This window comes from Canis aureus, chromosome 32 (assembly GCF_053574225.1).
Source record: "Canis aureus isolate CA01 chromosome 32, VMU_Caureus_v.1.0, whole genome shotgun sequence".
Lineage (NCBI taxonomy): Eukaryota > Metazoa > Chordata > Mammalia > Carnivora > Canidae > Canis > Canis aureus.
In genome coordinates, this window is record NC_135642.1 from 36,213,307 (window position 1) to 36,241,020 (window position 27,714).

At 39.1% G+C, this 27,714-nt stretch overlaps 1 protein-coding gene across 21 annotated transcripts in view; it reads left to right on the forward strand.

Moving 5' to 3' along the window:
* Positions 1 to 27,714, forward strand: part of IQCH (IQ motif containing H) — a 213,427-nt gene that overhangs the window by 339 nt on the left and 185,374 nt on the right. For all 21 annotated transcript variants that reach the window (XM_077881589.1, XM_077881590.1, XM_077881593.1 and 18 more), the window contains exons 2-4: positions 7,869 to 7,991; positions 9,476 to 9,570; positions 20,665 to 20,782. In XM_077881589.1, the coding sequence (XP_077737715.1) occupies positions 7,869 to 7,991; positions 9,476 to 9,570; positions 20,665 to 20,782 (336 nt within the window). The remainder of the gene's footprint in view (positions 1 to 7,868; positions 7,992 to 9,475; positions 9,571 to 20,664; positions 20,783 to 27,714) is intronic.

Consider the following 27,714-nt stretch of genomic DNA (forward strand, 5'->3'; position numbering starts at 1 on the left):
CCACCGCTCTGCGTCTGCTAAAATTCACCCAGAACTTCTACTTCCCAAAATCCATCTTACACCCAAGGCACCATTTAACAATGTTATCTTCCGAAAAATTAGGACCCGTGACATGGGGGAAATGCAAGTCAGACACTTAAGGGGAGATAATAAGAAATCTGGGGAGGAGTTGAAATATGTCAACCACGTAAGCACCTTAATTTTTTGGATCTGAAAGTACCTGGCCAAGAAGTCAGTCTTGGGGATGTAATAATGCGCAGCCTGGTATAGTTGGTAATGCTCTACTGCTACACTTGAGAGCTGCTAAGAGAATACATCCTCAAAGTTCTCATCATAAGAGAAAAAAAATGGTAACTATGTATGGTCAGGGATGTTAATTAAACTTACCGCGGTCATTTTGCAGTGTATACAAATCGAATAATTGTGTTGTGTACCTGAAATACAACGTTGTATGTTGATTATATCTCACATAAATTAATGAATTAAATAAAAGTCCCTTGCTTGGGAGCACACACAGGAAAATACATTAACGATCACTTGAATTGCCTGTCCAGTTGCAGTTTTGAATATAGACGTGTGACCCAAAAAACTCAGGGAAATGACTTTTTCCAAACTGAGGCGGGGGTGGGGGAGAATATCAAAAAAAGAAGTCTTATCTTCTCCAGTATAACTCAGTTTGTGACAGTTATACTCAGATGCTTCCCACACAAATGTTGTTCTTTCACATTTACATATGATAACTTTAAAACATTTCTGCATAGATCATCACTTTTAACGTCTATTTAGCTCCAGTTGTCTAAGGCTTGAAATAATTTGCCTAAATTCACTCTATTCCAACGCTCACTCAGATCTGCAGTGGATTTTCCTGCCAGAATATTGGTCTCTTACCTCCCATCTAGGAGAGAATTCTTTTATATGCACCTTTTCTAAAATACAAACCCCTAAATTTACCAGTTTCATAGAGTTCCCCATTATGTGTAATACCCAAATCTTACCTCACCTTTTATTATCCTCTGTCACTAGCACCCTAGATGAATTTAGCAAACTTCAAATTCTGAGGGACCAGTCCCCACAAAACTGCCCTCATTTCTACACCAGCCTAGTCCAGGAGTCCCGGAACCAAACTCACTTCAAGCTAGCTAGCTACAAAATTGGGAGCCCGACCACCTTCACACTGGCTAATTTGCTAGAGTAACACAGAATTCAGGAAAGTGCTGTGCTTACAATTAGAATGTTACCAACATCAAAAGGATACAAATTAAAGTCAGCCAAGGAGGGGATCCCTGGATGGTTCAGCGGTTTAGCACCGGCTTCAGCCCAGGGCGTGATCCTGGAATCCTGGAATCCTGGGATCAAGTCCCATGTCCGGCTCCCTGCATGGAGCCTGCTTCTCCCTCTGCCTGTGTCTCTGTTTATCTGAGTGTGTGTGTGTGTGTGTGTGTGTGTGTGTGTGTGTGTGTCTCATGAATAAATAATCTTAAAAAAAAAAAAAGTCAGCCAAGGAAAGACATGTATGGGCAGCACCCAAGAGGAAGGATCCAAATGCAGCTTCCTGTCATCCTCTCCCCATGGAGTCATGGGTGGCTTTACCTCCTCCCAGCCATGATGTATAACGATGTACACAGAGTTGTGCCAACTAGCAAAGTTTGCCTAAGACTTGATGTCCAGAGCTTTTACTGGGACTCCATCACACACTGCCCATGTTCTGACCTTTCATCACCAATCCTTCCCAGAGGTCACATTAATGCCTTTAGTCTCTAGTTCCTCTAGAGGTTGGAACAGATACAATGTGGCTCAAGGCCCCCATCATAAATCTCATTGTTAGAACTGTGTGGTGACCAAAGCCCCCAAGCAAAGACACTTATCAGGCAGGACACTCAAGGGGCCTACAGATCACCTCCCAATATCCAAGGGCAAAGCAAAGAACTCTTGCTAGGCAAGGTTGATTCTTTACTACTTAGATCCCCTCTAAATTCAGGGCCGATTTTTACAGGCTCCAAATAATTGGAACACTAATGGAGACTCCTACCCAGAAACAGCCAGTTTTCCCCCACAGTATACTTCACATTGACTACAAGAACAATTAAGTTACTCCTTAGTTTTCTTATTTCTCCAGACCTGGAACATCTCTTAAAGAGAGACCAGAATCTGGGGAGAATTCTCACACCTAATTTCACGCTTTCCCTTGAGATAATTCTCTTCCCCAAGGCTGCTCCCCTTGAGGTTTGGAATAGTGTAAAATAGCAGATTGACTGAAAAGCCAGAAGCCTTTTCACTTCAGAGTAGGATTCAGAGGTATCTGTTTGATCAGCCTCGGATACAACATTACAGTATCAATGTCTGTAATCATTAAATCATAAAATGGAACAGAAGAGCTAAGAACAGGCATGTCCATGCTGATCAACACCCCCATGTGTAAAAAAGGTTTATTCTGGACACACTAAGTGGAGAGCCTAACCTGATTACTGAGGCTGATCTCTAGACACAGTATAACCTTCTCCCTGGAATATGTAGAATATATATAACAAAGAAATGAGGAAGGCTCCAGAGTATTTATGAGTATACAGCACTACCCTCGGACACGTAGCTTGGATTCCATTTCTGTCGGGGGCTGATGTATGTCCTTCAAACAGGCTACCAAAAAGCAGTACACCTAGTGGAAAGCACTATTTGGGGAGTCAGAATACTGAGGTCTGAGTTTGGCAATGACATTCTCCCAGATGAATAACTTTAGGCTAATCATGTCACCTCTCTGGGCCTAAGTTTTCTCCTCTGTAGCTTGAATTAGATCCACCTCTGACTCTAAATTGACCCAATTTCCCCAAAACTACATGATTTCTTTTTATCATAAAGTTGTCTTCCTTTTATCAGCATGGGCAATCAAATGTTTCTATCAGTTTATATATAAGTATGATATATATGAATTGGAATTATATAATAATGTATTAATATGTTATAAATCTACATGTATTATATATAACACATATATGTATACATACAAAGTTGCCAGAAAAGTAGAGGTACTTCAAATATCTACTTGCTTCACCCTAAGTGGGTATATCAGGTTTATGTTTCAATCAGATACATTAAACAACTCCTTAGACTGGTGATTCTCAAAGAGTGACCTCAGGACCAGTATTTTCAGCACCAGCTGAGAACTTGTGAGAAATGCAAATTCTCAGACCTCATTCCAGACCTACTAAATCAGAAGTTCTGGGGGTAGCGCCCAGCTATCTGTTCTTATAATCCTTGCAGATAGCTCTGATACGTGCTCAATTCTGAGACCTTCTACCTTAAATAGTATTATAAAATAGAAACTGAAATGTGATTTCAAAGAAAAATCTCAATAATCAAAGCTAATATAGTATTTGCTGGATATTGTGCACAGTTCTAAGTGCTGTACACATTTTAACTCATTTAACCCCCTACAACAAAGCTATCCGATAAGGGCTATTATTTCACACTATGGAAAAGAAACTGACCAAAACACAATCTTCTTAAACCCTTTCAGTCTGCTAACCTGGTAAAAAAGGAAGTCTTCCCCTGCCCCTTTTTGCTTCTCTAGATATTTCAGTCCTGCCTTTTCCACTGAATTTTCAGCAACCATTAGCTTTGTATATCTATAAATACGTATTTGTATATTTGTAGATATTATGCACGTACTGGCTAATGGTTAGGCATGAAGGTTCTTGATTCAGACTCCCTGGATTTGAATAGTTCCGCCAATTAACCAGCTATCTTGCCTAGCACAGGGTACTTAACCACTTTAAAACTCAAATTCCCTCAAGTATGAAATAAAGATGACACTATAAGCTCCCTCTTAGGAGTTTTGTAAGGATTAAATTAAGGGGTAACATATAATGTGAAACGTTCAATTGATACGAGTTATTATTAGATCTGATCTCTTACTAATGTGTAGTTTTCTGTTCATTTCTGTGTGTTTTTTTAAGATTAGCCTGTTTTTTACTGAAAGAAAAGGAAAAAATTAATTTTAGCCTGTCTTTTTAACCAGGACTACTCCACTCTTAACTAAAACTTTATGGGTGATGCTATAGGGCAAATAAGGTATGCCTTGTTTCCCTGTGACAGTGGATTTTTTGGATATCCCATTTTACCTAGCACAGGATTGGGGCCATTGATCTTGGACAACTGGATAATGATCTTCTCATTAATTCAGTCTCTAATAATATACATCCTATTCAAAAGTGAAGGGAGCTGAACTAACAAGTACCATTATTTAGAAAACACAATTGCTGATATACAAATTAATAATACAATATTTTGATAAAATATCTAAAATATCCGATAAATCTTTAAATACAAATAAGTGTTCTAATTATAAACTTTTAGTGTGATTTATTTGAAAACCTGTGTACATTTGTATGTCTGAATTTCACAGAACAGTTCTGATTGTGAATATTCTGTTCCACCGTCCGATCATGTACCAAAGCCCATGTCCTCATTTTTGATTCAGGGCATATGACTACTATCTCCACGCAGAATTCTACTAGGCGAACTTTTGTTAAATACTTCTTTCACTCTTAAGTCTATCATTCAGACCTTTTATGGTTTCAGCTGGATCTTTCCTCATCTGATCAGAACAGTGATGTTATAACTATAGTGATGATAATCATTGTTATAATTGAAAAGTAGCCAATTTTTTTGACCGTGTGCAGCAACTCAGGTAGGTATCATATGTAGCCCCAGTTAACAGAAGAAGAAACTAAGGTACAAACAGCTAAAGTAATTTGCCCAAGGGAAGAGATCCTGTCTGTGTTGATCCTGAAACAGGTTATGGTGTATTTGTGAAACAGTCTGGAAGAAGTGGGTCATGAGTCCGAGAGGTTTCCTTGGTGCTTTCTTTTATAAATAACTCTTACAAGCTTTGTTTTTCCACTTTATTAATGAGTATGTGGTATCTTCTTAATACATCTTTGAAAATGCTTGCTTGACCAAACTCTGAAACCAATGTTTGTGCCACAAGGATACTGTAATCTTGCAGTCAAAATTAGCTTTGTAATTCATTTTGGAAATCATTATTTCAAAAATCCAACCATTTTATGCTAACACCAACCTTGGAAATATTGGAACTAATTGACAGCTTGATATCATCGCTTTCTTATCAACTCCTCCATCTGGTTTGCCAGGAGCATACAATGTAAAATGAAGGGGCAAGTGGGTAAGTGTGACGAGAATGAGGCAGCCAAATGCTATCTTTAGCAGAGATGAATAAAATGCAATTGATGTAACTGCTTTTGACAACACAGAATCCAGTTGCATAGCTAGACTTCTAAATTCTAGAGATTAATTAATTAATTAATTAATTATAGAGCAAACCTTCACTGCATTAAACCTTTCAGGGGCTTCTTATTGAGCAGCTCTGTTCCCAAACTGTCAAAATAATAATCTTCCTCCAAGTAGGAAATATATGGAAAGCAATGCATCTGATGATCATAGAGATGATGGGGGATATGTAAAATTTCAATATGGTAAATTGGATCTATTTGAAGAAAGGACAGAGATTTAGAACTTAATCTTTTTTCCTACCCAAGTCTGGTGACACATTTCCTACAGTACTTGTCTCTATTGCAATTACTATACAAACAGATATATGGTTATTGAGAGGGGAGAAGAAAATATCTGGCAAGAAAATAAGAAGCTCTTGAGGAAGATTAAGAGAGCAATTCAAATCAATGAACATTTACTAAGTGCCAGTTTTGTGCAAGAAGTTTCACTGGGCTTTACAATTCAGGAGAGGAGAATTAACATTTGTTCAGTGCCCTCCTATGGGGCTAGCCGGCCTTGTACAAAACACTTTCCATACTTGAAATTTTTTTCTTGCCACTATTCCAACAGGTAGCTTTTTACCCCCATTTGATGGAAGCACCAAAAAACGAATTTGTCAAGCTCGGTAAAGGAAGAAATAGGATTCTAGTTCATATCTGCCTGGTTCCAAAGCCTACATTCATCCCTTTTCTCACACATTGCCTTATTTTTACTCAACAACTCTATAAAATAGAATAATTCTTTTTTTTTTTCTTGTTAAAGAAACCAGAGGAAACTTGATGGTGTGCATGGACAACTTGTGACCAGTGATAGAGCAAGGAATGATGTCCATTTGCCTTTTACTGGTCCGTTACTATCTACTAAACCTGTTGCATATTATCTCATGACTCTGGGAAGAAGTGTAGTTGTCCACAGCTGGCAGATAAAGAAAACAACCCGTTGGTTCCATGATAAATAACCAAAGGGAGACAGAACGTAAAGACTGCTAACTCTGGGAAACGAACTAGGGGTGGTAGAAGGGGAGGAGGGCGGGGGGTGGGAGTGAATGGGTGACGGGCACTGGGGGTTATTCTGTATGTTGGTAAATTGAACACCAATAAAAAATAAATTAAAAAAAAAGAAAAAAGAAAAGAAAAGCCAAAAAAAAAAAATAATAACCCAGAACAATTTCACTCCCCCCAGCTATGGGGACCAGCATTAGTTACAGAATGGTACGTGAAGTTACAAATACTACAAATACTAGAGCTACAAGGAGGAAATTTAGTACATTCAAAGGAAGAACCCAGAAATGTGCACCTAGAAGTGGGGCTTGCCCTTGAACGGTCTCTTTGTACTTTCCAAATGCCTTTAGACAATAGATGGTAAATCAGCTTGCAGGAGTAATTTGAACAAAAACAATTGAAAGAAGTACATCTTCATCCTTGGTGCCTACAAGCAAACAGTAGGTGTGTTCTGATTTCAATCTGTGAGCCCTGAAGGCTTTCCATGACAATTTGTGCAGAGTACAAATGACCAGATGTGTCTACCAGACTGTGATGCCCATCAGTGCAAAGATGCAAATTCAGATCTTTTGAATACTTGGCTCCATGGGAATATTCCAAAGTAATCGATAACACAGGCTGGACCAATGTGTATGTCCAGTTATACTAACAGAGAAAAGGTAACTGTTTCAAAATGCCTGTAGCAACCCAGTCTGCAGATTGTTATTGGTGTGACTATTGCTGAAACAGGTGTTGGGTTCATAAATTTGCATAACAAAATGTTTTTCTTGTGGCAGCAGCCCATACAATAATTGGTGCCATCTGTATTTATCTATTGAAATTTGGTTTCTGATATGAACGCAGAGAATCTTGTAGTGTCTAATCTCATAGCACCCATTTTGTTGTGAGGGTGGTTGACGTTGGAGAGGCATTCATCATTTCTAAGGAGAATACAGATTGAAGGAAAATGTTAAAGTGATCACATTGCTTTTTCTTCACCGATCATTTTCATTTCTGACTATGTAAAACAGAATCAAGGCCACACACCTACAGAGCTGCTTCTTCAGAGAAGTCCATGGGGGAAGATCCAGCCAGAATGGAAAACCAAAGGGCCCTGTCAATCTATTTACAATTCCCTTTTGAAAGGCTCTGCTTGCTTGCTTTCTCTCTTTCTTTGATAGAGAGAAGGGAGGGGTGGAGAGAGAGAGGAAGAAAGAGAAACGGAGCACTGAGCCCTACGCAAGGCTTGATCTCACAACCCTGAGATAGATTATGACCTGAGCCAAAACCAAGAGTCGGACAGACGTGATTTGAGTTGTAGTTTTATCTTGGATTTGTTTCTCATGGAGTGGGGGTAGGGGGGGCTTAAGGAAAAATAGAAAATTGTATGAAAACTTAGTTTTTTAAAATCTGAAAGACAATAATGAAACGTTCCAATAAAGAATATCTGAGAACCGTGAAGACCGTCCTTTTCAATGAACATCATAAAATCTACCTGATGATCTCTAGCAATTCAAGCAAACTGCAGATCTTTAAAATAAATAACTTTCGGGTGAACTCAGTATGTATTCTCTCAATATTTTATATTTTTTATACCTCCAGGTCCATGAAGACCTTTATCAGTTAAAGGAGAAATTAATAAATTTCCCTCTTGAGGAAAAAGGAGAGGCTCTAAACATTCAGAACCTTGAAACTGCAATCAAAAGGACTGAAATGGGGCTAAGAGTAAGTAGAGCTTTAGATATTAAAGTGCTGGAAGGAGACAAAGATTACTCTAGTAGGAAAGGACTGTGGTTCTCACAAGACCTTGCGTAATTCTGTAACAGAGGTGGACTTAAGTTGGTCATCAGCTTGCTCATTCTGGTCCTTTTATTAAAATCATGATTATTAACTGATTGGTTGGTTTGCATCTTGTCACATCCCACAAAGTATGTAAGCTGTTGGGAATATAAGATTATGCAGTGACAACCCCTAACATGTGGTTTATTTAAAAAATTAAGAATTCTTAAAATAACCATTCATCCAGAAATATGCCCAACAAAAAAGGATTCAAAGGAATACTCCAGAGAGTTTCTATCAGATTCGCTGGGATTCTAAAGAATAAGAGCTAAATAAATAGCTTTTTCCCTAAATAGCTTACGTATCTTGAGACTAGTCATTTTTGTGATATTGTAATCCTGCAGGTAAAGCTAAAGAGATGTACCAATTTTGGAAGAGAGAAATAAATTACACGGGAACTTCATCATTAAGATGGGTTGAAGGGAAGAGGAGAATCTACTCTTCAGGATAATATTCACTTATAAAACAAGGATCTGGGGGTGCTGGATGGCTCAGTCAGCTAAATGTCTGACCCTTGATTTCTGCTCAGGTCACCATCTCAGGCTCTGTGCTCAATGGGGCATCTGCTTGATATTCTTTCATCCCTCTGCCCCTCCTCCTCGTGCTCTTGCACTTTCTACATCTCTCTCTCTCTCTCAAATAAACCTCTAAAAAAAAGAAGGAAGGAAGGAAGGAAGGAAGGAAGGAAGGAAGGAAGGAAGGAAGGAAGGAAGGAAGGAAGGAAGGAAGGAAGGAACAACAAGGATATATGATCACATGAGTCCAAATAAGGACCATCTCCATCTTCGAGACCTCTAACTGTCATTGTTCCTGCTCCAGCCTGAGATTTTCACTCTCCCACGTTATCAGCTCCACAGCCCAGCTCCTCAGGCTGTGAGAGATATGGTGTGTTCTGTTGCCTCATCAAACTGGCACACCATTGTCCTACATTACCTGACAGTGAGAGGGCTGCACCCAGCTGGAGTCTTGCAGTTGGCCACTTTAAATAATCTGTTACCTAAGGCCCAAATTCTTTCCCTGGATGCTTGCTTGAAATCCCTATAAATGAAAGACATTACTCCATGTCTGTCCTGCCTAGTAAGCTTACCTGGCTAAGCGATTTACTGACTGTTGTGCATAGTTTAATTTGTGAAAAGTGCTACAGGTCACTCGAGCTTTGCGTCTCAATTGTTTATTATGCTTTTTGGGATAGTGAAAGTCATTTAGCCTCGAAATGCCCAACAATACCTTAGGCATGTAATAAACACATAGTATGTTGTGTCTTTTGGCTTAATTACACAATTCAAAGCATTACCCTAATGAAATAAAGTAAATTAGCTGAGTATCTTAAGTCCACTATAATAACCTAAACTTTAACTTTTCTGTAACAGATTCACATTGAGAAGTATTTAAATGTTGTAAACCATCATGTGTTAACAACTCCTGTTAATGACGATAATTTGTATTCTCCTCACACTTCCAGCTGGTAAGTAAAATAGCCATTTTGGGGTTGAAAACAAATACGATAAAAAAAATAACTTTTCCCACTCAGGTCAGGTGACCATAAAGTCAAAATCTCCTTGGCTTTGTTCATATCCATTCTACTAATTTCAGTAGTTTTGTATAAGAAGTTAATGGCAAAATTTGAACTTTAATGAAGTTTATTCAGGGTTACTCTTCTTGTCTTCTAATGCTTGACACCATGACAATTACTTCAGGGTCCTAGTTTTGGTGTTACTGCTGTTTGTTTGTTTGTTTGTTTGTTTGTTTGTTTTTAGTAAAAGGTATCCAAAATTCAACTCCTCTAAAGGGAATATTTTAATGCAAATCCATTTTTACTCTATGAAGCTTACATGGAAATTTCTTTACAGTTTTTAGCACATCACATGTGCTTTATTGTAGAGCACAATTTTTTTTTTTAATTTTGGTATCCAGGATGAACAAAACAAAAATAATAAAACTTGCTTGAAATATTCACAATGTAATATATCCTAAGAGTTGATTTATTAAAATTAGACTTGAGTGAGAAAGAAATTGCCTGCCTTACTTTGGACCCTCTTACAGGTAGGCCTCCTGAATTTGAGTGTATGTAAAGTAAGGTTTTGTGCTAAGCTTAAAAGCCCTGTGGCCCTACTTGCATTGTAAATATATACCAAGCATAAGTAAGTAGTATCAGATTGTAAGGTCAAGTTTCAGAAATAGTGCACAAGGAAACACAGCAATCTATAGACATAACCAGGATCCAGCATTCTGTAGTGGGGAGCAGAGCCTTGGGGGGTATCTGTCTCCCTTGCCCCCACATGAAGGAATGCCACAGGCATCCATCATTCCTTGTAGAGGCAACCCTTCCCTCAGTTGTCTAGTTTTTTCATTTAAGTCTTTGATTTTTACATTTGGGAATTTAAAAAATGACCTGAAAACAGGTTAGTATTCATAATCTTTTAAAACAAGGAATCTGTAAGGAAAAAAATAAAAAAGAGATTCTTGGAGAAGAAAATATTGGAGATCAGTTTGCCAACTTATACTGATGGACTCTGTTTGAAATCAAGGGAAGCCTATAGGCAAAGTGTGAAGCCTTTGTAGACCGCAGCGGACAGATCTGCAGTAGGCTGTGGCCAAAGACTGAGCATTAAAGCAGCAAGTAGGAAAGCCTCAGAATGGGGGGGTTGGGGAAAGCAAACAGGAAAGAAGATGTCTATCTCCAACTCTGATGAAGTTCTCTTGTCCTATCTCTAGCTTTCTCTTTATTCTTCTATCCTGACAAAGAATAGAGGGTCTGGGCCATCCATTTGAAAATTAGGATGGCTGAAGAAGAGCAAACTCTGAAGCAATTACAGCCACAGAGAACCAAGCAGAAAGGTTCTGGAAGAGGTCTTTCTTGTACAATTCTTATCCCTTGCTGAGGAGTGTCCTTGCCCACTTAGGATGTGGAAGAGTAAAGGAAGACTTCATCATCAATTGGGGCATGGAGCTGGCTCCCAGAGCAGTCTTTGGATCCTTTCTCTCCTATTCAATAGAATAATAATTGCTGGCCCTCCTGGCAGGAAGATGGGAGCCTGGCAAGTCTGCATGAGCCTCACATGCCTGGGGGACTGTCTCCATCAGAGCTGTGGATGTGTAGTGCTAACGTTGCATGAATTTGAAAATGACATGATAGGAGCCAGGTTGAAAACTGGAGAGAAGTCTAAACTGGGTCTTTTTTTTTTTTTAAGATTTATTTAATTTATTTATTTATTTATTTATTTTTAATGACAGACAGAGAGAGAGAGAGAGGCAGAGGCACAGGCAGAGGGAGAAGCAGGCTCCATGCAGGGACCCTGATGCAGGATTTGATCCCAGGACACCAGGATCACACCCTGAGCCAAAAGCAGACATTCAACCATTGAGCTGCTATGGTGCCCCTAACTGAGCCTTTAAAGTAAGCAGGCCTGAGGTCCTGTGAGTCCAAGTGTGAGTCACAGGGAGTGGCTCAGGGAAGAAGAGAGGCAGTCGATGGAAATGGAAAACAGGAGACCCAGGACCTCTGGAACCGTTGCCTGTGACTGGTATATTCCTGGGTGGGTTAGTCACATGGGACTCTGCACTTGCAGGGGTGTCCCAAGAGACTGTCATGAACGGACTTGCCTTCGGAGTCTGTGCCCATGGGGAGTTTTCTATGCAAAGCTGTTTACAGAGCCCAGAATTCTTTTAGGTTCTGCCTGGGGGCAGCAGGACTGGCCAATTCATTGCATTTTTATTCTGAGGTTCCATGACAGTCTTTATAATACTCAAGTAAGAAGGTGGTTTTTCTTCATTGATGGCATGACTCACTAACAGACAAGTTGCTTATCTCAACACTGATCAGGAGGCCAAAGGAGGAGACCTAGCTTATCAAAATTTTGAGTTGGAACAAGCTGGACCTGGACTTTTATCCCACATGGCCTTTAGTCTGAACATTGGGACATGGATCCATAATATGTATTTATTTATAAATTATATATTTACTCTAGGGAATGAATACATTATAAAATATACCAACAAAGAAACATTTAAATAATGAGACAGATTAAACAGCTTAAAAATCTTTCTTTGCTAAATCACAAAGCTTTCTTTTGCTAAAAAAAGGTTATCATAATATTATATAATATCATAATATCATATATTAATCATAATATCATAATCATAATATTCTGGCTGCTTTATCTTGTTCATCAGGATGGCTTTACACTGGCTGTGGCCAATAACCCAAAATACACTCTACACTTAGTGGAGATTCAGCATAGATGCTGATTGAATGGAAGTCCAATTAGTCTACTGGATAATTTTCAAGTTTGCAGTTGGGGGTGGAGATTTGGTGGACTCTTCATAAGTTTGATGGGTTTATCATCATTTTTTGGTCCCTAGTGTGGCTAAAGAAAAGCTCATGATATGAGTAGGTGTCCATTCTGGCATTTTCTTATTTTTCCCTGATGCCCATTTTCATCATTTTCAAAATTCAGTGTGTGTGTGTGTGTGTGTGTGTGTGGTTTTTATTTTGTTTTTTTTTTTTTTGTGGGAATCTTTTTAAAACAACTGTCTATTGTCTCAGGATTGAGTGAAAACTAAATGATAGAATCCATAAACCCACTCACTGAGTGGGTTTTTTTTTTTGGACAATGCTGTAAAAAAAAAAAAAAAAAAAAAAAAAAAAAAAAAAACATGTACTAGTAAAGACCCCACTGTTCATGCTTTTGTGGTTTGGAGTCTCCACTCCCAGGAGGCCTCCAGAACCTCAGGTGACATGACCCCATGAGAAATCCAGGGACAAGCTCAATATTAAATAGTAGCCCAGAGAATTTCTTAATTTCTTATTTGACATATTTCTTAGTTGGTATAAATAGAAGTTCTTATGCTCTTATATTATACAACCAATGGCATTATCTTATGGAGATGTGGGCATCCTATTTGAGAGGCCATGGGTTCTAGAATGATAGTTCTTAAACTTTGGTTTGCAATCCTCTTTCATTGCCTTGCAGGTGGTCCTGGAATTTGCATTTTAACAAACAGTCTTGCTATTCCTTTTTTTTTAAATAATAAATTTATTTTTTATTGGTGTTCAATTTGCCAACATACAGAATAACACCCAGTGCTCATCCCGTCAAGTGCCCCCCTCAGTGCCCGTCACCCAGTCACCCCCACCCCCCGCCCTCCTCCCCTTCCACCACCCCTAGTTTGTTTCCCAGAGTTAGGAGTCTTTATGTTCTGCCTCCCTTTCTGATATTTCCTACCCATTTCTTCTCCCTTCCTTCTATTCCCTTTCACTATTATTTATATTCCCCAAATGAATGAGAACATATAATGTTTGTCCTTCTCCGATTGACTTACTTCACTCAGCATAATACCCTCCAGTTCCATCCACGTTGAAGCAAATGGTGGGTATTTGTCATTTCTAATGACTGAGTAATATTCCATTGTATACATAAACCACATCTTCTTTATCCATTCATCTTTTGATGGACACCGAGGCTCCTTCCACAGTTTGGCTATTGTGGCCATTGCTGCTATAAACATCGGGGTGCAGGTGTCCCGGCATTTCATTGCATCTGTATCTTTGGGGTAAATCCCCAACAGCGCAATTGCTGGGTCATAGGGCAGGTCTATTTTTAACTCAAAGCTGTGGTCAAGACAGTGTGGTACTGGCACAAAAACAGACACATAGAACAATGGAACAGAATAGAGAATCCAGAAGTGGACCCTCAACTTTATGGTCAACTAATATTCGATAAAGGAGGAAAGACTATCCATTGGAAGAAAGACAGTCTCTTCAATAAATGGTGCTGGGAAAATTGGACATCCACATCCAGAAGAATGAAACTAGACCACTCTCTTTCACCATACACAAAGATAAACTCAAAATGGATGAAAGATCTAAATGTGAGACAAGATTCCATCAAAATCCTAGAGGATAACACAGGCAACACCCTTTTTGAACAGTAACTTCTTCTACGGCCACAGTAACTTCTTGCAAGATACATCCACAAAGGCAAAAGAAACAAAAGCAAAAATGAACTATTGGGACTTCATCAAGATAAGAAGCTTTTGCACAGCAAAGGATACAGTCAACAAAACTCAAAGACAACCTACAGAATGGGAGAAGATATTTGCAAATGACGTATCAGATAAAGGGCTAGTTTCCAAGATCTATAAAGATCTTATTAAACTCAACAGCAAAGAAACAAACAATCCAATCATGAAATGGGCAAAAGACATGAACAGAAATCTCACAGAGGAAGACAGACATGGCCAACACACACATGAGAAAATGCTCTGCATCACTTGCCATCAGGGAAATACAAATCAAAACCACAATGAGATACCACCTCACACCAGTGAGAATGGGGAAAATTAACAAGGCAGGAAACCACAAATGTTGGAGAGGATGCAGAGAAAAGGGAACCCTCTTACACTGTTGGTGGGAATGTGAAATGGTGCAGCCACTCTGGAAAACTGTGTGGAGGTTCCTCAAACAGTCTTGCTATTCCTAATGCAGATAATTTGTGCTTGGAATCCCTGGAACAAGTAGGACTCCCTGGAATCAGTATTCTTTTGGCCACATAGACAGCCTGCCTCTATATGATCAAGAGCCTAGTCCTGGAAATTCAGCTATCCCATTGCTATGAAGGGTTGGAGTAAGCCTCTTGTGCTAGGAACAAGCCAGTAGTAGGACCTGGCAGTCAGGCTGGTAGGACTGCCACTGTTTGGTTAAACTGTGAGTGTGCTAGAGTGTCAGAGGAGCAACTCCTTCTGAGAGGGGTGCCATACAATTAGGACTGTGGATCCCTGTTGCTCCTTTGACAGCAAGCACAGTTGCTATGAGTAACTGAGAATCAACACTGTTCAGATATATGGGGCTTCTTTCCATCTGTGGAAACCCAGGAAATCAGGAGAGTTCATTCCAAATGACCACTGTCCCTGGATAGACCTTTAAGGATAGACCTTAAAAATAATTTAGAACAGGAGCACCTGGGTGGCTCAGTGGTTGAGCATCTATCTGCCTTTGGTTCAGGGCATGATCCCGGCGACCTGGGATTGAGTCTCACACTGGGCTCCCCAGAGGGAGCCTGCTTCTCCCTCTGCCTATGTCTCTCCCTTTATCTCTCTCTCTCTCTCTCTCTCTCTCTCATGAATAAATAAAATCATTAAAAGATAATAATAATTTAGAACAGACCAGATACAATCATCATCTTCATTTTTATCATTATTGTGAATTTCATCATTGTCACCAATATCTTCATAATACCTAACAGTTATACAAAGGACTTTATTTTACCCTATGAGGCAGATACTGATCCTTTACTTTTAAAGATGTGCATACTGAGGAACACAGCAGGCCCAGTTTGTGCGGGTCATGAGTAATGAGGCCCAGACTCAAGTCTGGTCACCTGTCTGTGGTTGAACACTCTCCCACACCATTTCAGGCTGCCTGAAAACCAAGAAGCAGCATTTTCACAAAAGATGGTTTTCTTTTCAACAAGAAAGGAAAACCTGGTCATTTTGTCCAGTAGAAACAAAAAATAGGGACACAAAGTGATAACGATGGATTTCAGCAAATACAAGATTTTCCCAGCAGACATGAAGACAGTGATGAGGACATTATCAGAAGTGGCATATTTTCCTCCAAAGAGCTCAACAAGCCTTTGTATTGTTTTCAAAATATGTACCACTATGATCCCCATTTTGTCAGTGATTCTCCTATGTCAACGTGTGGTTCTTCCTCTCACATGACTGGCTTTCATGGATTTTATTGCTTATAATATCTGTTCGCACTGCTCATAACGACCACACTTTGCTTATTGACACTGGGAGGGTGACTACCATCTGTACCAACATGATCAGAACCACACCAAAATCTCCATTTTATATTCTGTCATGCCAGCGTTTGCGAAGGGGAAATAGCAAATAGATAATAGTGAGCATCAGTGAGAGGGAACGAAGGCGTTTGTGTTGCAAGGTGAGTGTGTATCAGAAGGTATATTTTCCTCATTTGATGAAGCGTCCCGGAGCCCATTCATTGTGGATTGTTACATGGAAGTACACAAATCCCACTTATGTAGACTATGACTACATCCTAATCACAGAGAGAGGTGAAGCACAGGGAACAAGAAAGTAACACTGGTGATCTGCGTGAAGGGTATGTGGATGTGAACTGTTCTTTCCACTTCTCAGTGGGTGTGAAATGTTTTTAAACAAAAAAGGAATTTTTTAAATAGAAAGCAGCATAAAATGAAAAACTAACAAACTGGGGAAACATTTGCAATAGATATAACACAAAAATTGCCAATATTCATAGAAAGAGAGCTCATGCCAATAAAAAAAAAAACCCAACTTGACATAGAAGGACATTGACAGACTAAGTCACAGAGATAGAAATGCAGATAACTGTGTAAGGGTGAAAAATGTATAATCTCACTGCGAAACCAGAGAAATGCCAACTAAACAATGTATTACTATTTTTTCTTACAAATTAGGACAACAGATGATTTAAACCATCCTCAAACTCAGAGCTGATAAGTGGCAGTAGGATGGGAATATTTTGATTCTATCACTAAAGGGTTAAGTTGGCCCAAAGCCCCTAAAGGCAATTTCTCAATGGGTGTGAGAGCTTTTCAAAATTGTCATTTTTTAATTTAGTAGTTGTACTTCTAGGAACTTCTCCTAGGAAATAAGACACGTGGACCTCTGTATAAGTTTGTTTACTTTGGTGTTCTATTTTATAGCAATAAATGTGGAAATGCCTTCAAGGTTAACAGTAAAAGCATGATTCAATCTATAGCTCATCTTATGTGTGCATTACATACCTATTAAAACTGATACTGTCCGAGGGGCACCTGGGTGGCTCAATCAGTTCAGCATCTGCCTTCAGCTCAGGTCATGATCACAGGCTCCTGAGCTTGAGCCCTGCATCGGGCTCTCTGCTCAGTGGGGAGTCTGCTTCTCCCTCTGTCAAATAAATAAAATCTTTTTAAAAAGTTTAAAACTGATACTGCCCAAAAAATTCTAATGACATGGAAAGTCCTCACAGTGTACGTTGACAGGGGAGAAAGCAGAATGCAAAATTGTATCTCAGTTCAAACTCACTTCTAAATACGTAATGCACAGAATTAAAAAGATTCATAAGAAATACATGAAGAGAGTTTCACTTCTAGGAAGATGGTGTAGACATACTTGCCCCTATTCCTTCTGATAAATACAGCTAAAAAGCCTGGACATTAGATATAAAACATATGAAGGCTTGGAAAGAAGGCAGGCCAGTTAGGGGCCCTAGGACCCAAGGAAGGACATAATGTTCGTGAAGCTCCTGAATTTTCTTTTTGTTTTGTGTATCCTGTTATCCTGTGTTCCTTCTCTCTGAAGAGCTTCTTGTATCATTTCTTGCAAGACAGGTCTCTGGCGAAGAATTCCCTTAGTTTTTGTTTATTTGAGTTTTTATTTCCCCTTTGTCTTTGAAGCATAATCTCGCTGGATATAGAATTCCAGGTTAGTGAGTTTTTTCTTTCCGTACTTCAATTAGTCCACTCAACTCTCTCCTTGCTTGCATGGCTATGATGTCTGATATAATTTATGTCTCTCTTCTATAGGTAAGTTGGGGTTTTTCTTTGCCTTCTTTCAAGATTTTGTTTTAGTTTTTCATAGTTTGAATAGGATATGCCCTAGGTATAATTTTTTAGGATCTATCCCAGCTTGGTATTCTCTGAGCTCCCTAGATCTGTGATATAGTATCTGTCATTAATTTTGAAGAATTCTCAGCCATTATTACTCAAATATGTCTTCTGCTCCTTTCTTTTTTTTCTGATGTTCTCAGTATATATCTGTTATACCTTTTATAATTGTCCTACAGTTCCTGGACATTCTGGTCTGTTTTGTGCATTCCTTTTTCTCTTTGCATTTCAGTTTAGGAGTTTCTATTGACATTTCTTCAAGTTCACAGATTCTTTTCTTGGCTGTACCCAGTCGATTAATAAACCCATGAAAAGCATTCTTCATTTCTCTTAGTGTTTTTGATTTCTAGAATTTCCTTTATATTCTTTCAATTTCAATATCTCTGCTTATGTATCTGCTCTTGCATGACATCTACATTTTTTCCATTAGAGGCCTAGCCTATTTATCAGAGTGATTTTAAATTCCTTGTCTGATAACTCCACAATCTTTTGTTATATCTGATTCTGATGCTTGCTCTCTTTAGACTTTTTTTTTTTTTCCTTGACTTTTAGCATTCCTTATCACTTCTTTCGAAAGCTGGACATGATGAATTGGGTAATAGGAAATGAGATGAGTAGGCCTTGAGTAGGAGGTAAGTAGGCCTTTACCTGGCTAGGAGTTGTACTGTGTTTACTGTAACTGTAGGTATCCGACAATTCAATTTCCTCAGCTGTCTTTGCTTTTGTCCCTCCTGTGGTCTTTGGATTTCCCTAGAAACTCTTTCCTTTCTTTCCCTAGAAACTCTTTCCTAGCCTTGAAGTCCTCTCATCTGTGATCTTCTGTTATACACAGAAGATCTATATGCCTGTAGATGTAGGGTGTTGGAGGGACACATTCAATACTCCTTGATCTGGCCTCCCATCTTTAACTGGGTCTGTTCCTCCAGACTGTTACCTTCACAAGTCTTTCTTGGTATCCCCCTCAGAGGTGAGACAGGAAGAATGGAGGGGGCTGGAGTTAGCTAGTTGCCCTTTCTCAGGCCAGATAATAATTTTCGTTGAGAGCTGGCCTTTAATACAGAGAACAGAACAAGGGACAGAACTCTCTGGGAGTAGTTTGAAATGATTTATTTTCACTCCCCACTGCTAAAAGCAGGAGGGGATTTTTCTCAGACTTAATGGTAAGAACATGGTGGGGTTCCTGGAGGTAAAACTTAGGCAAGTCTGCCCCCCACCCACCAAGCCTTGGACCCTCAGAGTTGTTTGGTGATTGTTTTTTTTTTTTTTAAAGATTGTATTTATTCATTTATTTGAGAGAAAGAACACAAGCATGGAGGAGCGGCAGAGGGAGAGGGAGAAGTAGACTCTCCACTGAGTGGGGAACCCGATGCAGGATTTGATCCCAAGACCCAGGGATCATGAGCTGAACTGAAGGCAGATGCTTAACCAACTGCTCCACCCAGGCACCCCCAGCCCCTCAGAGGTTTGATTGTTTTTTTACCCCCTCAGAGTTTTTAATGCTCAAGCTAATGCACACTGAGCCTCTGGCAATTTGTTAAGTAAAGTTAAACTGTTCTTGCCAATTCCAGTTCCAGCAGGAGGCTTCCACTCTGTAACTTTATCCAGGTCTGTCCATGTGTCTTTGTTTCTCTCCAGTTTTCAGGGCAGTAGTTTTCCCTGTGATCCCAATTCTCTGATAGATCAAAGAAGAATTGCTTTTCAGTTTGTTCAGCTTTTTCTTATCACCCCCATCCTCACAATAACTTCATGTTGAAATGAAGTCAGGAGTCTACAAACTTTTTTTTTTTTTTTTTTTTTTTTAAGATTTTATTTACTTAGGGACACCTGGGTGGCTCAGCAGTTGAGCATCTGTCTTTGGCTAAGGGCAGGATCCCAGTGTCTAGGGATCGAGTCCCACATCGGGCTCCCTGCATGGAGCCTGCTTCTCCCTCTGCCTGTATCTTTGCCTCTGTGTGTGTGTGTGTGTGTGTGTGTGTGTGTGTGTGATGAATAAAAGATTTTTGAAAGATTTAAAATTTTTTAAATTTTAGATTAAAATTTTAAGATTTTTAAAATCTTTTTAAAAAAAGATTTTATTTATTCATGAGAGACATGGAGAGAGAGGTAGGGACATAGGCAGAGGGAGGAGGCGGCTCTCTGTAGGGAGCCTGATACGAGACTCCATCCCAGGACTCTGGGATCAGGACCTGAGCCAAAGGCAGATGCTCAACCACTGAGCCACCCAGGCATCCCCACAAATTTTTCTTAATGATGATTTTACAAACATGGACATCACAGTAGAGTCAAGAGATTGAATTTAACTGATCTTAATTATTTTGACCATTTTAAGGTCTGCTTTCAAATGAAAAGTTTTAAGACACATATTACACAGTTGTTCTTACAACTTTGTTTTTACACTGCACTCCCATGGAGCTGCCCACTGCTTAATAAGGAGGACCTTTCACCACCTTTGATCCCCCAAGTCTTTGAAACTATATAAAATAGCAGAAATTTAAAGAATATAAGTGCTAACTGCTTAGGGACCAGCATGTTGAATATATTTAGCATCGGCCATTCTGTAATTTAGTTTTACAAAACAAAATACAGCATGCTGGATTTTTCTCTACCAAAAAATGTTTTATATTTTATAGTATAGTAATTATGTCAGTCGTGGGTCATACAACCTCAGCCAGAGATAGAGCTTTTCACTCATGTTATAGTGGTCATCATCAGACTCAGAAGTTGCTCTGCTTAATAAAACAAGTGCGGTTCTATAACGGTAAAAATGCTAAAGTTGACCTAGTTTATTGTAATTACCATTAGGATATTTCCTGTAAAATCTAACTTAACTAGGAAGCAAATTACAATTTGTGGTTGTTAAATTCAATTTTAAATTTTCTTTTTCTTTCTTTTTTTAAACTTAGGTTGCTTCCAGCTGTAATTGATCAGAAATCATTTGTTTTCCCTCTAGAATCTGAGGGTAAACTTTGGCAAACCCAAAGACAGCATGGTACATTTCCACATGCCTTTCCAAAAATAAAGGTAGGAATAGAGAAATCCATAGAGACAGAAAGGGGATTCGTGGTTGGGGAGTCTGAGAGAGGGGAGGCTGAGGAGGGACATGTGATGGATATATCAAGTGTCTTTTTGGGATGATGAAACATTCTGGAATTTGATAGTGGTGATGGTTGCTCCACTCTGTGGATCTACTAAACACCATTGAATTGTACACTTCAGAAGGGTAATTTTAAGGTATATGAAATATGTCTCAATAAAGCTGTTAGGGAAAAAATAAAACCTTTTCAGAGTAAAGGCAGGAAATTTATTTTGTGTTCTAAATGAGAAAACATGCCACTGGTGTTTCAGATATGTTCATGGCACAGTCAGTTTCTATCACAAAAGTGCTTTCTTCAGAACGCAAAATATATCAAAACACAGTGCCTTCAAATTTTTTAACTAGCAATAATTGCGTCTCAGATAAGCCAATGGCTACCATGCTGCCATTGTGCAAAGCTAGAAGTTTTGAACAGGGCCCTTGGAAGGCAAGTTTCCAGGTGGCAAGGGATAGAGCCCAAGAGGTTACTGATTTTACCTGCTGGAGGCTCTTGCAATTGGATTCCTGTTTCTTCCCCAACTCCCCAAAAGTGGTAACAGCTCACCTCCTGTCAGTGCTTTAGGAACACTAACTTGATTAACCTTCAGAAAGATCCTAGAGGGACGTGCTATTATGGTCTTCATTTCATTGATGGAGAAGCCAAGATTCAGAAATATTAAAGAAATTGCCCAAGATGACACAGCTCGTAAGTGTCAGAGCCAGGATTGTGTGCCCAGAAATACAGTGATAAGCACTGTGGTACCCCCACTTTAAATAATAGCTTCGTTGAGGTATTATTAATATACCATAAAATTTACCCTTTGAAGTGTACATTCAGTGGTTCTTAGTATATTCACCAAACTTTGCAGCCATTCCATGATACCCTTTTTTACATCGGTGTTACCCATATTTTTCCTCTATCACACTTGACAAAATTTGTAACTAGATTTTTTTAAATGTCTATTTTCCCACTAGAATATAAGCTTAATGAGGGCAGGAGCCATGTCTGTTTGTTACTATACATTGCCAGGGAATTCTCAATAAATGTTTGTTGAATGAAGAAATGAAACCGTAGAGACCTCTTAGGGTGTGCTCACCCCCATGTAGAATCAGTCCAGGTTCCACTACATTCCCAAAGCAGCCTGCTTCTACCTTCATCACTGTACTTCTTACATTGAGTTGTTCAGCGGAGTATTTACTATGTGCCAAGAACTGTCAGAGACACACTGTGATAGACGATGCCAGGTCCCTGCTCTCAGAGCTTGTGTTCTAGTTGGTGGAGCTAGATCGTTGATAAGAAGACACCAGATAATAATAAAGGCTCTCCTGATAACACAGAATGCCTTGATAAAGGGAGCTTGAATTTCTTATCTCCTTACTATTAACTCTCTGCCTCTGTTAAAAAAATTTTTTTCTTAAGAATCTCACGAGGATCACTGTTGGTCCACAAGTGGAAGATTAGAGCTCTCTGGTTTATAAGGCCAATGAAACAAACTATCTGAAATTAGGACTATTTAGAATATATGGCTGCTATTATTATTCCAGGGGAAAAAAAAAAAACTATCACCAGAAATTTATTTTCCCGAAAGAGTTTTGAATCCTGGCAAATGATCACAAAGATAAGAAATCTTATGTGTTGAACATAACCCTGGAGTTCTTGTAAATACTGTTAGCATGGGTGAGCTTCATTTAAAAGGGGCACGAACTGTTTCCTACCCAGACTTTACCTCCTGGGCCTAGATCCCTATTGTTGTTTTATTTCTAATATCAGTGACATCTGCTTAAAAATGCATAACCACTGACACACAAGACAGCCCTAATTTTGCATTGTAAACTCAATGACAAACAGTGCTGTTTTGCCAGCTGTTCCTGCAAGCCTACTATACCAACTTAAAAGCTTGTATTATTAAGTAGCAGTGAAATCCAACTGGGATATTGCCACCTTTAATTGCCTACTGCCAACCTGTTCAACTAGGTAAACCCCAGTTGTTTCTTTAAGCTCTCTTTCTCAAAAGTAGATAACTATCTTTGGAATTCCACTTCATGCCAAAAAACTTACACAACAATTAGGAGTTGTGCAATTATAATTCCAAGTCATGATTAAGAATTGTTTCTTTGGACAGCTATATGCAAAAGAGTGAAACTGGACCATTTTTCACACCATACACAAAAATAAACTTAAAATGGATTAATGACCTAAATGTGAGACCTGAAACCATATGACTCCTAGAAGGAAATAGGCAGTAATCTCTTTGACTTTGGCCTTAGCAACATTTTCTTAGATGTGTCTCCTTAGGCAAGGGAAACAAAAGCAAAAATAAGCTATTTGGATTACACCAAAATAAAAAACTTTTGTACAGCAAAGGAAACCATCAACAAAACACCAAGGCAACCTACTGAATGAGAAAATATATTTGCAAATGATAAAGGGTTAATATCCAAAATATATTTAAAAACTTATACAATGAAACACTAAAAAAAATAATAATGGGCATTACATAAAAACTAAAAATGGGCAGAGCACCCGAATGGATATTTTCCTGAGGAAAACATACAGACACCCAACAGGCACATGAAAAAAATGATCAATACCACTCATCATCAGGGAAATGCAAATCAAAACCACAAAGAGATATGACCTCACATCTGTCAAAATGGTGAGAATCATAAAGATAAGAACCAAGTGTTGTGAGGATGTGGAGGAAAGGGGAACCCTGGTGTATTGTCGGTGGGAATGTAAATTGGTGCAGCCATTGCTGAGAGCTGTATGGAGGTTACTCAAAAAGTTAAAAATAGAAATACCATATGATCTAGTGATTCCACTACTGGGTATTTACCCAAAGAAAATGAAAACACTCATTCAAAAAGATACATGAATCCCTACGTCTACTGCAGTATTATTTACAATAGACAAGATATGGAAGCAGCCCAAGTGTCCATCCACAGATGAATGATAAAGAAGAGGTGGTGTGTGCCCCCCCCACAGTGGAATATTACTCAATCCTAAAAAAGAATGAGATGTTACCATCTGTGACAACATGGATGGACCTCGAGGGTGTTATGCCAAGTGAAATAATTCAAACAGAGAAAGGCAGATACTATATGATCTCCTATGATTTCACTTCCATATGGAATCTAAAAAACCAAGTAAACAAACAAATACCAGACTCTTAAATACAGAGAATAAACTGGTGGTTGCCTCAGGGGAGGTAGATAGAGGATGGGCAAAATAAAGGGGATTAAGTTGTACAAACTTGCAGTTATAAAAAGTAAGTAAGTCACAGAGATGAAAAGTACAGCATAGGGAATATAGTCAATAATATTGTAAAAAAAGAGAATTGTTTATTAATCTTCTTTTACATTTGAAAAAGCCATATTGTGATGACTCTTCTTTACAGTGTGTCTTTGTTCCACATCAACTACCATCTCAACCTCTCTTTGGGGTACTTAGATTATAGGCACACGTGTACTCGTACAGATAAAGAAATGATTTGAAGTAAAAACAATGAAGGAGGAAGTGGAGGAAAGAAAAGAAGAAGAAAAAGTTCATAGGCCAAGAGAGTATTTGATTTTCTTGTTGTATCTGGCAAGCTAATTCCTATACTGTTCAGATCAAGGACCTACTTACAAGCATGACATAGTTGGTTCTGTTTGTGGGGCAGGAAAGATAAACCCATCTCATTGCTCGAGAATTATTCCCTATATTAATTCCATAAAATGGATGCCTTAGCAGTCAAACAAACCTAAAAAACTGTGATCTAATACAATGCAGCATTGTGCATTATCTGTATCTAAGATGGGAACACTCTGATTTTGTGATTTTGGATTGAATTGAGAAAGTGGTTCTCAAACTTTAATCAAAAAGGTTTTAGACAGCCCAGGTGGGGGTGGCTCAGCGGTTTAGCGCCGCCTTCAGCCCAGAGCGTGATCCAGGAATCCCGGGATCGAATCCCACGTCAGGCTCCTTGCATGGAGCCTGCTTCTCCCTCTGCCTGTGTCTCTGCCTCTTTCCCTCTCTCTGTGTCTTTCATGAATAAATAAATTTAAAAAAAAAAGAGGTTTTGAGGACTCTGGACATTATGAAAAATAAAATGGTAAGAGATGAGAAAAGAGAAAAGAGCAGATAAGGGTTACTTCCCAGATTGTCGCTCTGAGTCCTGCCTCACTTAGCAGTTGGTGGGTGGCAGGTTTTGCCTATGAGAAGGTAGTTGCAGGCAGGTCTGGGACATGTCTGGTGTCCAACCTGGATGCCAGGTGGATGAGCCAACCACTGTGAGCTCTGTCTTCTCCCAAGAAGCCAGGCTTTACGAGCGCAGCAACTTTTAATAAAATACTGCTTCTTATCAATGGCTTTTTATTGAAAGGTTTTGAAATACATACCTAATGACATCTAACCCCTTAATGCTTTAACAGGATCTTTAAAAATGAACATATTCTGGGCGGGCTCAGTTGGTTAAGCAACTGGCTCTTGGTTTTACCTCAGGTCATGATCTCATAGTTGTGGGAGTGAACCCCACTTCAGGCTCTATGCTCATTAAGGAGTCTGCTTCAGATTCTCTCCCCTGTTTACTCTCTCTCTTTCTCTCTCAAATAAAGTCTTTTTAAAAAAGAGCATATTCCAAAAAAAAAAAAAAAAAGCATATTCCTACTTGCCCACAATAACATTATCGTACCTAAAAAATGAGAAATAAGTTATGAATATAATAAATACTCAGGTCACACTTAAATTTCCCCAATTAATTCTCAAATGGCTTTTACCAATCCTTTATCCAAAGCTGGATCTGCTAAGATATATTCATTGTATTCGATTATTTCTCAAGGCTCTAATAATCCAAAGCAGAGATACTCTGTTCAGTTCATGGCTATAATCCGTACCCTGCCCTAAGTAGGCTCTCAGTAGAGGACAACATCATGGTTAGAAGTAGGAGTTCACAGCTTGGCTCCACCATGTCCTACCCGTCCCTTGGTGGGTCACTTAGCCTCTCTGTGCCTTAATTCCTCATCTGCAAAATGGACGTAAGGACAGCCCCTACCTCATAGAGCTGCTGTAAGGATAAGTGAGTTAACACATGAAATGTGTTTATAACAGTGCCCTATATGCGGGTGACTGTTACACAAGAGTCAATTCTTATTATTTGCTAATGAATATTTATCAACCTCAATGATGTACTTAATATGTGCCAGATACTTTAGGCATCAGCCAAACCTCTCTGCTCTCATGGAGCTTACATTCTAGTTGGGGTCGGGCAGTCATCAGGAAAAGAAAAAATGATTTGCAAAGTAAATATATAGTATGTTAGTTGGTGAGAGAAAAGCTGGGGGAGGAACCTAGGGACATTGGATGGTCTCATCTGTAAGGTGACACTTGAGCAGAAATCTAATGGACATGAGGGAATATCTTTGGCTATTTGGAGGAAGAACATTCCAGCCAGAGGAAACAGAACATGTAAAGACCCTGCCTTAGGAGTACGAATGATGCAGCAAGGTTGGGGTTTGAAGCAAACGGCCAAGAAGGAATTCTTGAGATGTCTTAGGTACAAAAAGGTGGTTTTATTAAAGCAGAAAACAACGTCTATGGGCAGAAAGGGCTGCTCTGGGGTTTTGAGGGCTGACCAGTTATATAATTTCAAGTTGGGAGGGGTTAGGGATAGTGCAAGTCTCTCAGGAATTTTGAAAGCAAGGTCATTTATTACTATTTAGTAAAAACTTAATCATGAGACCCTTCAGATCTTCACTTCAGACCCTTCAGAAGGATATCAGTGGGTCCTATGCTTGGAGGAGGACTACCAGCATATATCTTGTGGGGTATAAACAAAGGAAGTTTCTAAAGGAATTTTTATGTGTCAAAGGAGACTTACAGGGGCACCCAAGTGGCTCAGTGGTTGAGCATCTGCCTTTGGCTCAGGTTGTGATCCTGGGATCGAGTCCCACATCGGGCTCCCTGCATGGAGCCTGCTTCTCCCTCTGCCTGTGTCTCTGCCTCTCTGTGTGTCTTTTATGAATAAAAAAATAAAACCTTTTAAAAAAAGAATTATAGTACGTTATGATATTTTAGCATATGCAATACTGTTTTACTGTAACCGGTTACTATTCAATTGGTTTGCACATACATTTTTTAAAGAGGTTTATACTTTACAATGTACTATATCTATAGCTAATGAAACAAATGATTAAATGTGGTATTTGGGGCTATTTCTATCAAAAACAGGCATCAAAAAGGGCCCCTTAGGACTACATCTTCTAAGAATATTATTTCTATGGGAAGATTTGATTAGCTACATATTTATGACTTATGGCATCTTCTCCAGAAACATAAGTTACTTATTACAAGTGCAAAGACTACCCAAATTTTATTATATGGTATTCCATGGTTCAATAACATTTTAAAGGTGGCATTCCAAATTTCTCATGCCTTGCTCCATGGCTTACCAGGAAATACTAACTTCTGGGCATGCAGGAGAGTCATCATTCCCTGGCCGCCAACTCATGAGGGTAGTTTATAGCAAAGGGAGAGAGGTCATAAAATTAGCAATTGGCCCATGTGCCATAAAAATTGGACAGAATGTCACCTTTGGCACATGCTACTGCTATACCCTGATGACTACAGCACTGTGGTATACTGTAATGATAACACAAACATAGTAAAAACAAAAAAAAAAGCCTTTCATCACTGGTAAGCTATTTCTTCAAATATTTTAATTTTAAGGGTACTATGTGCTAGATGGTAGACATACGTATCTCTGTGCTGTGGGAAGGTCACGGTCTCTAGGTGGGCATTCTACAGTATGAGGAGCGCCATAATAGAGGTTTAGAAAAAATGCTCTGGTAGGGTTAGGGGGGCACACTGGAAGCCGGGGCTTTGTTATTACCAGTAAGTACA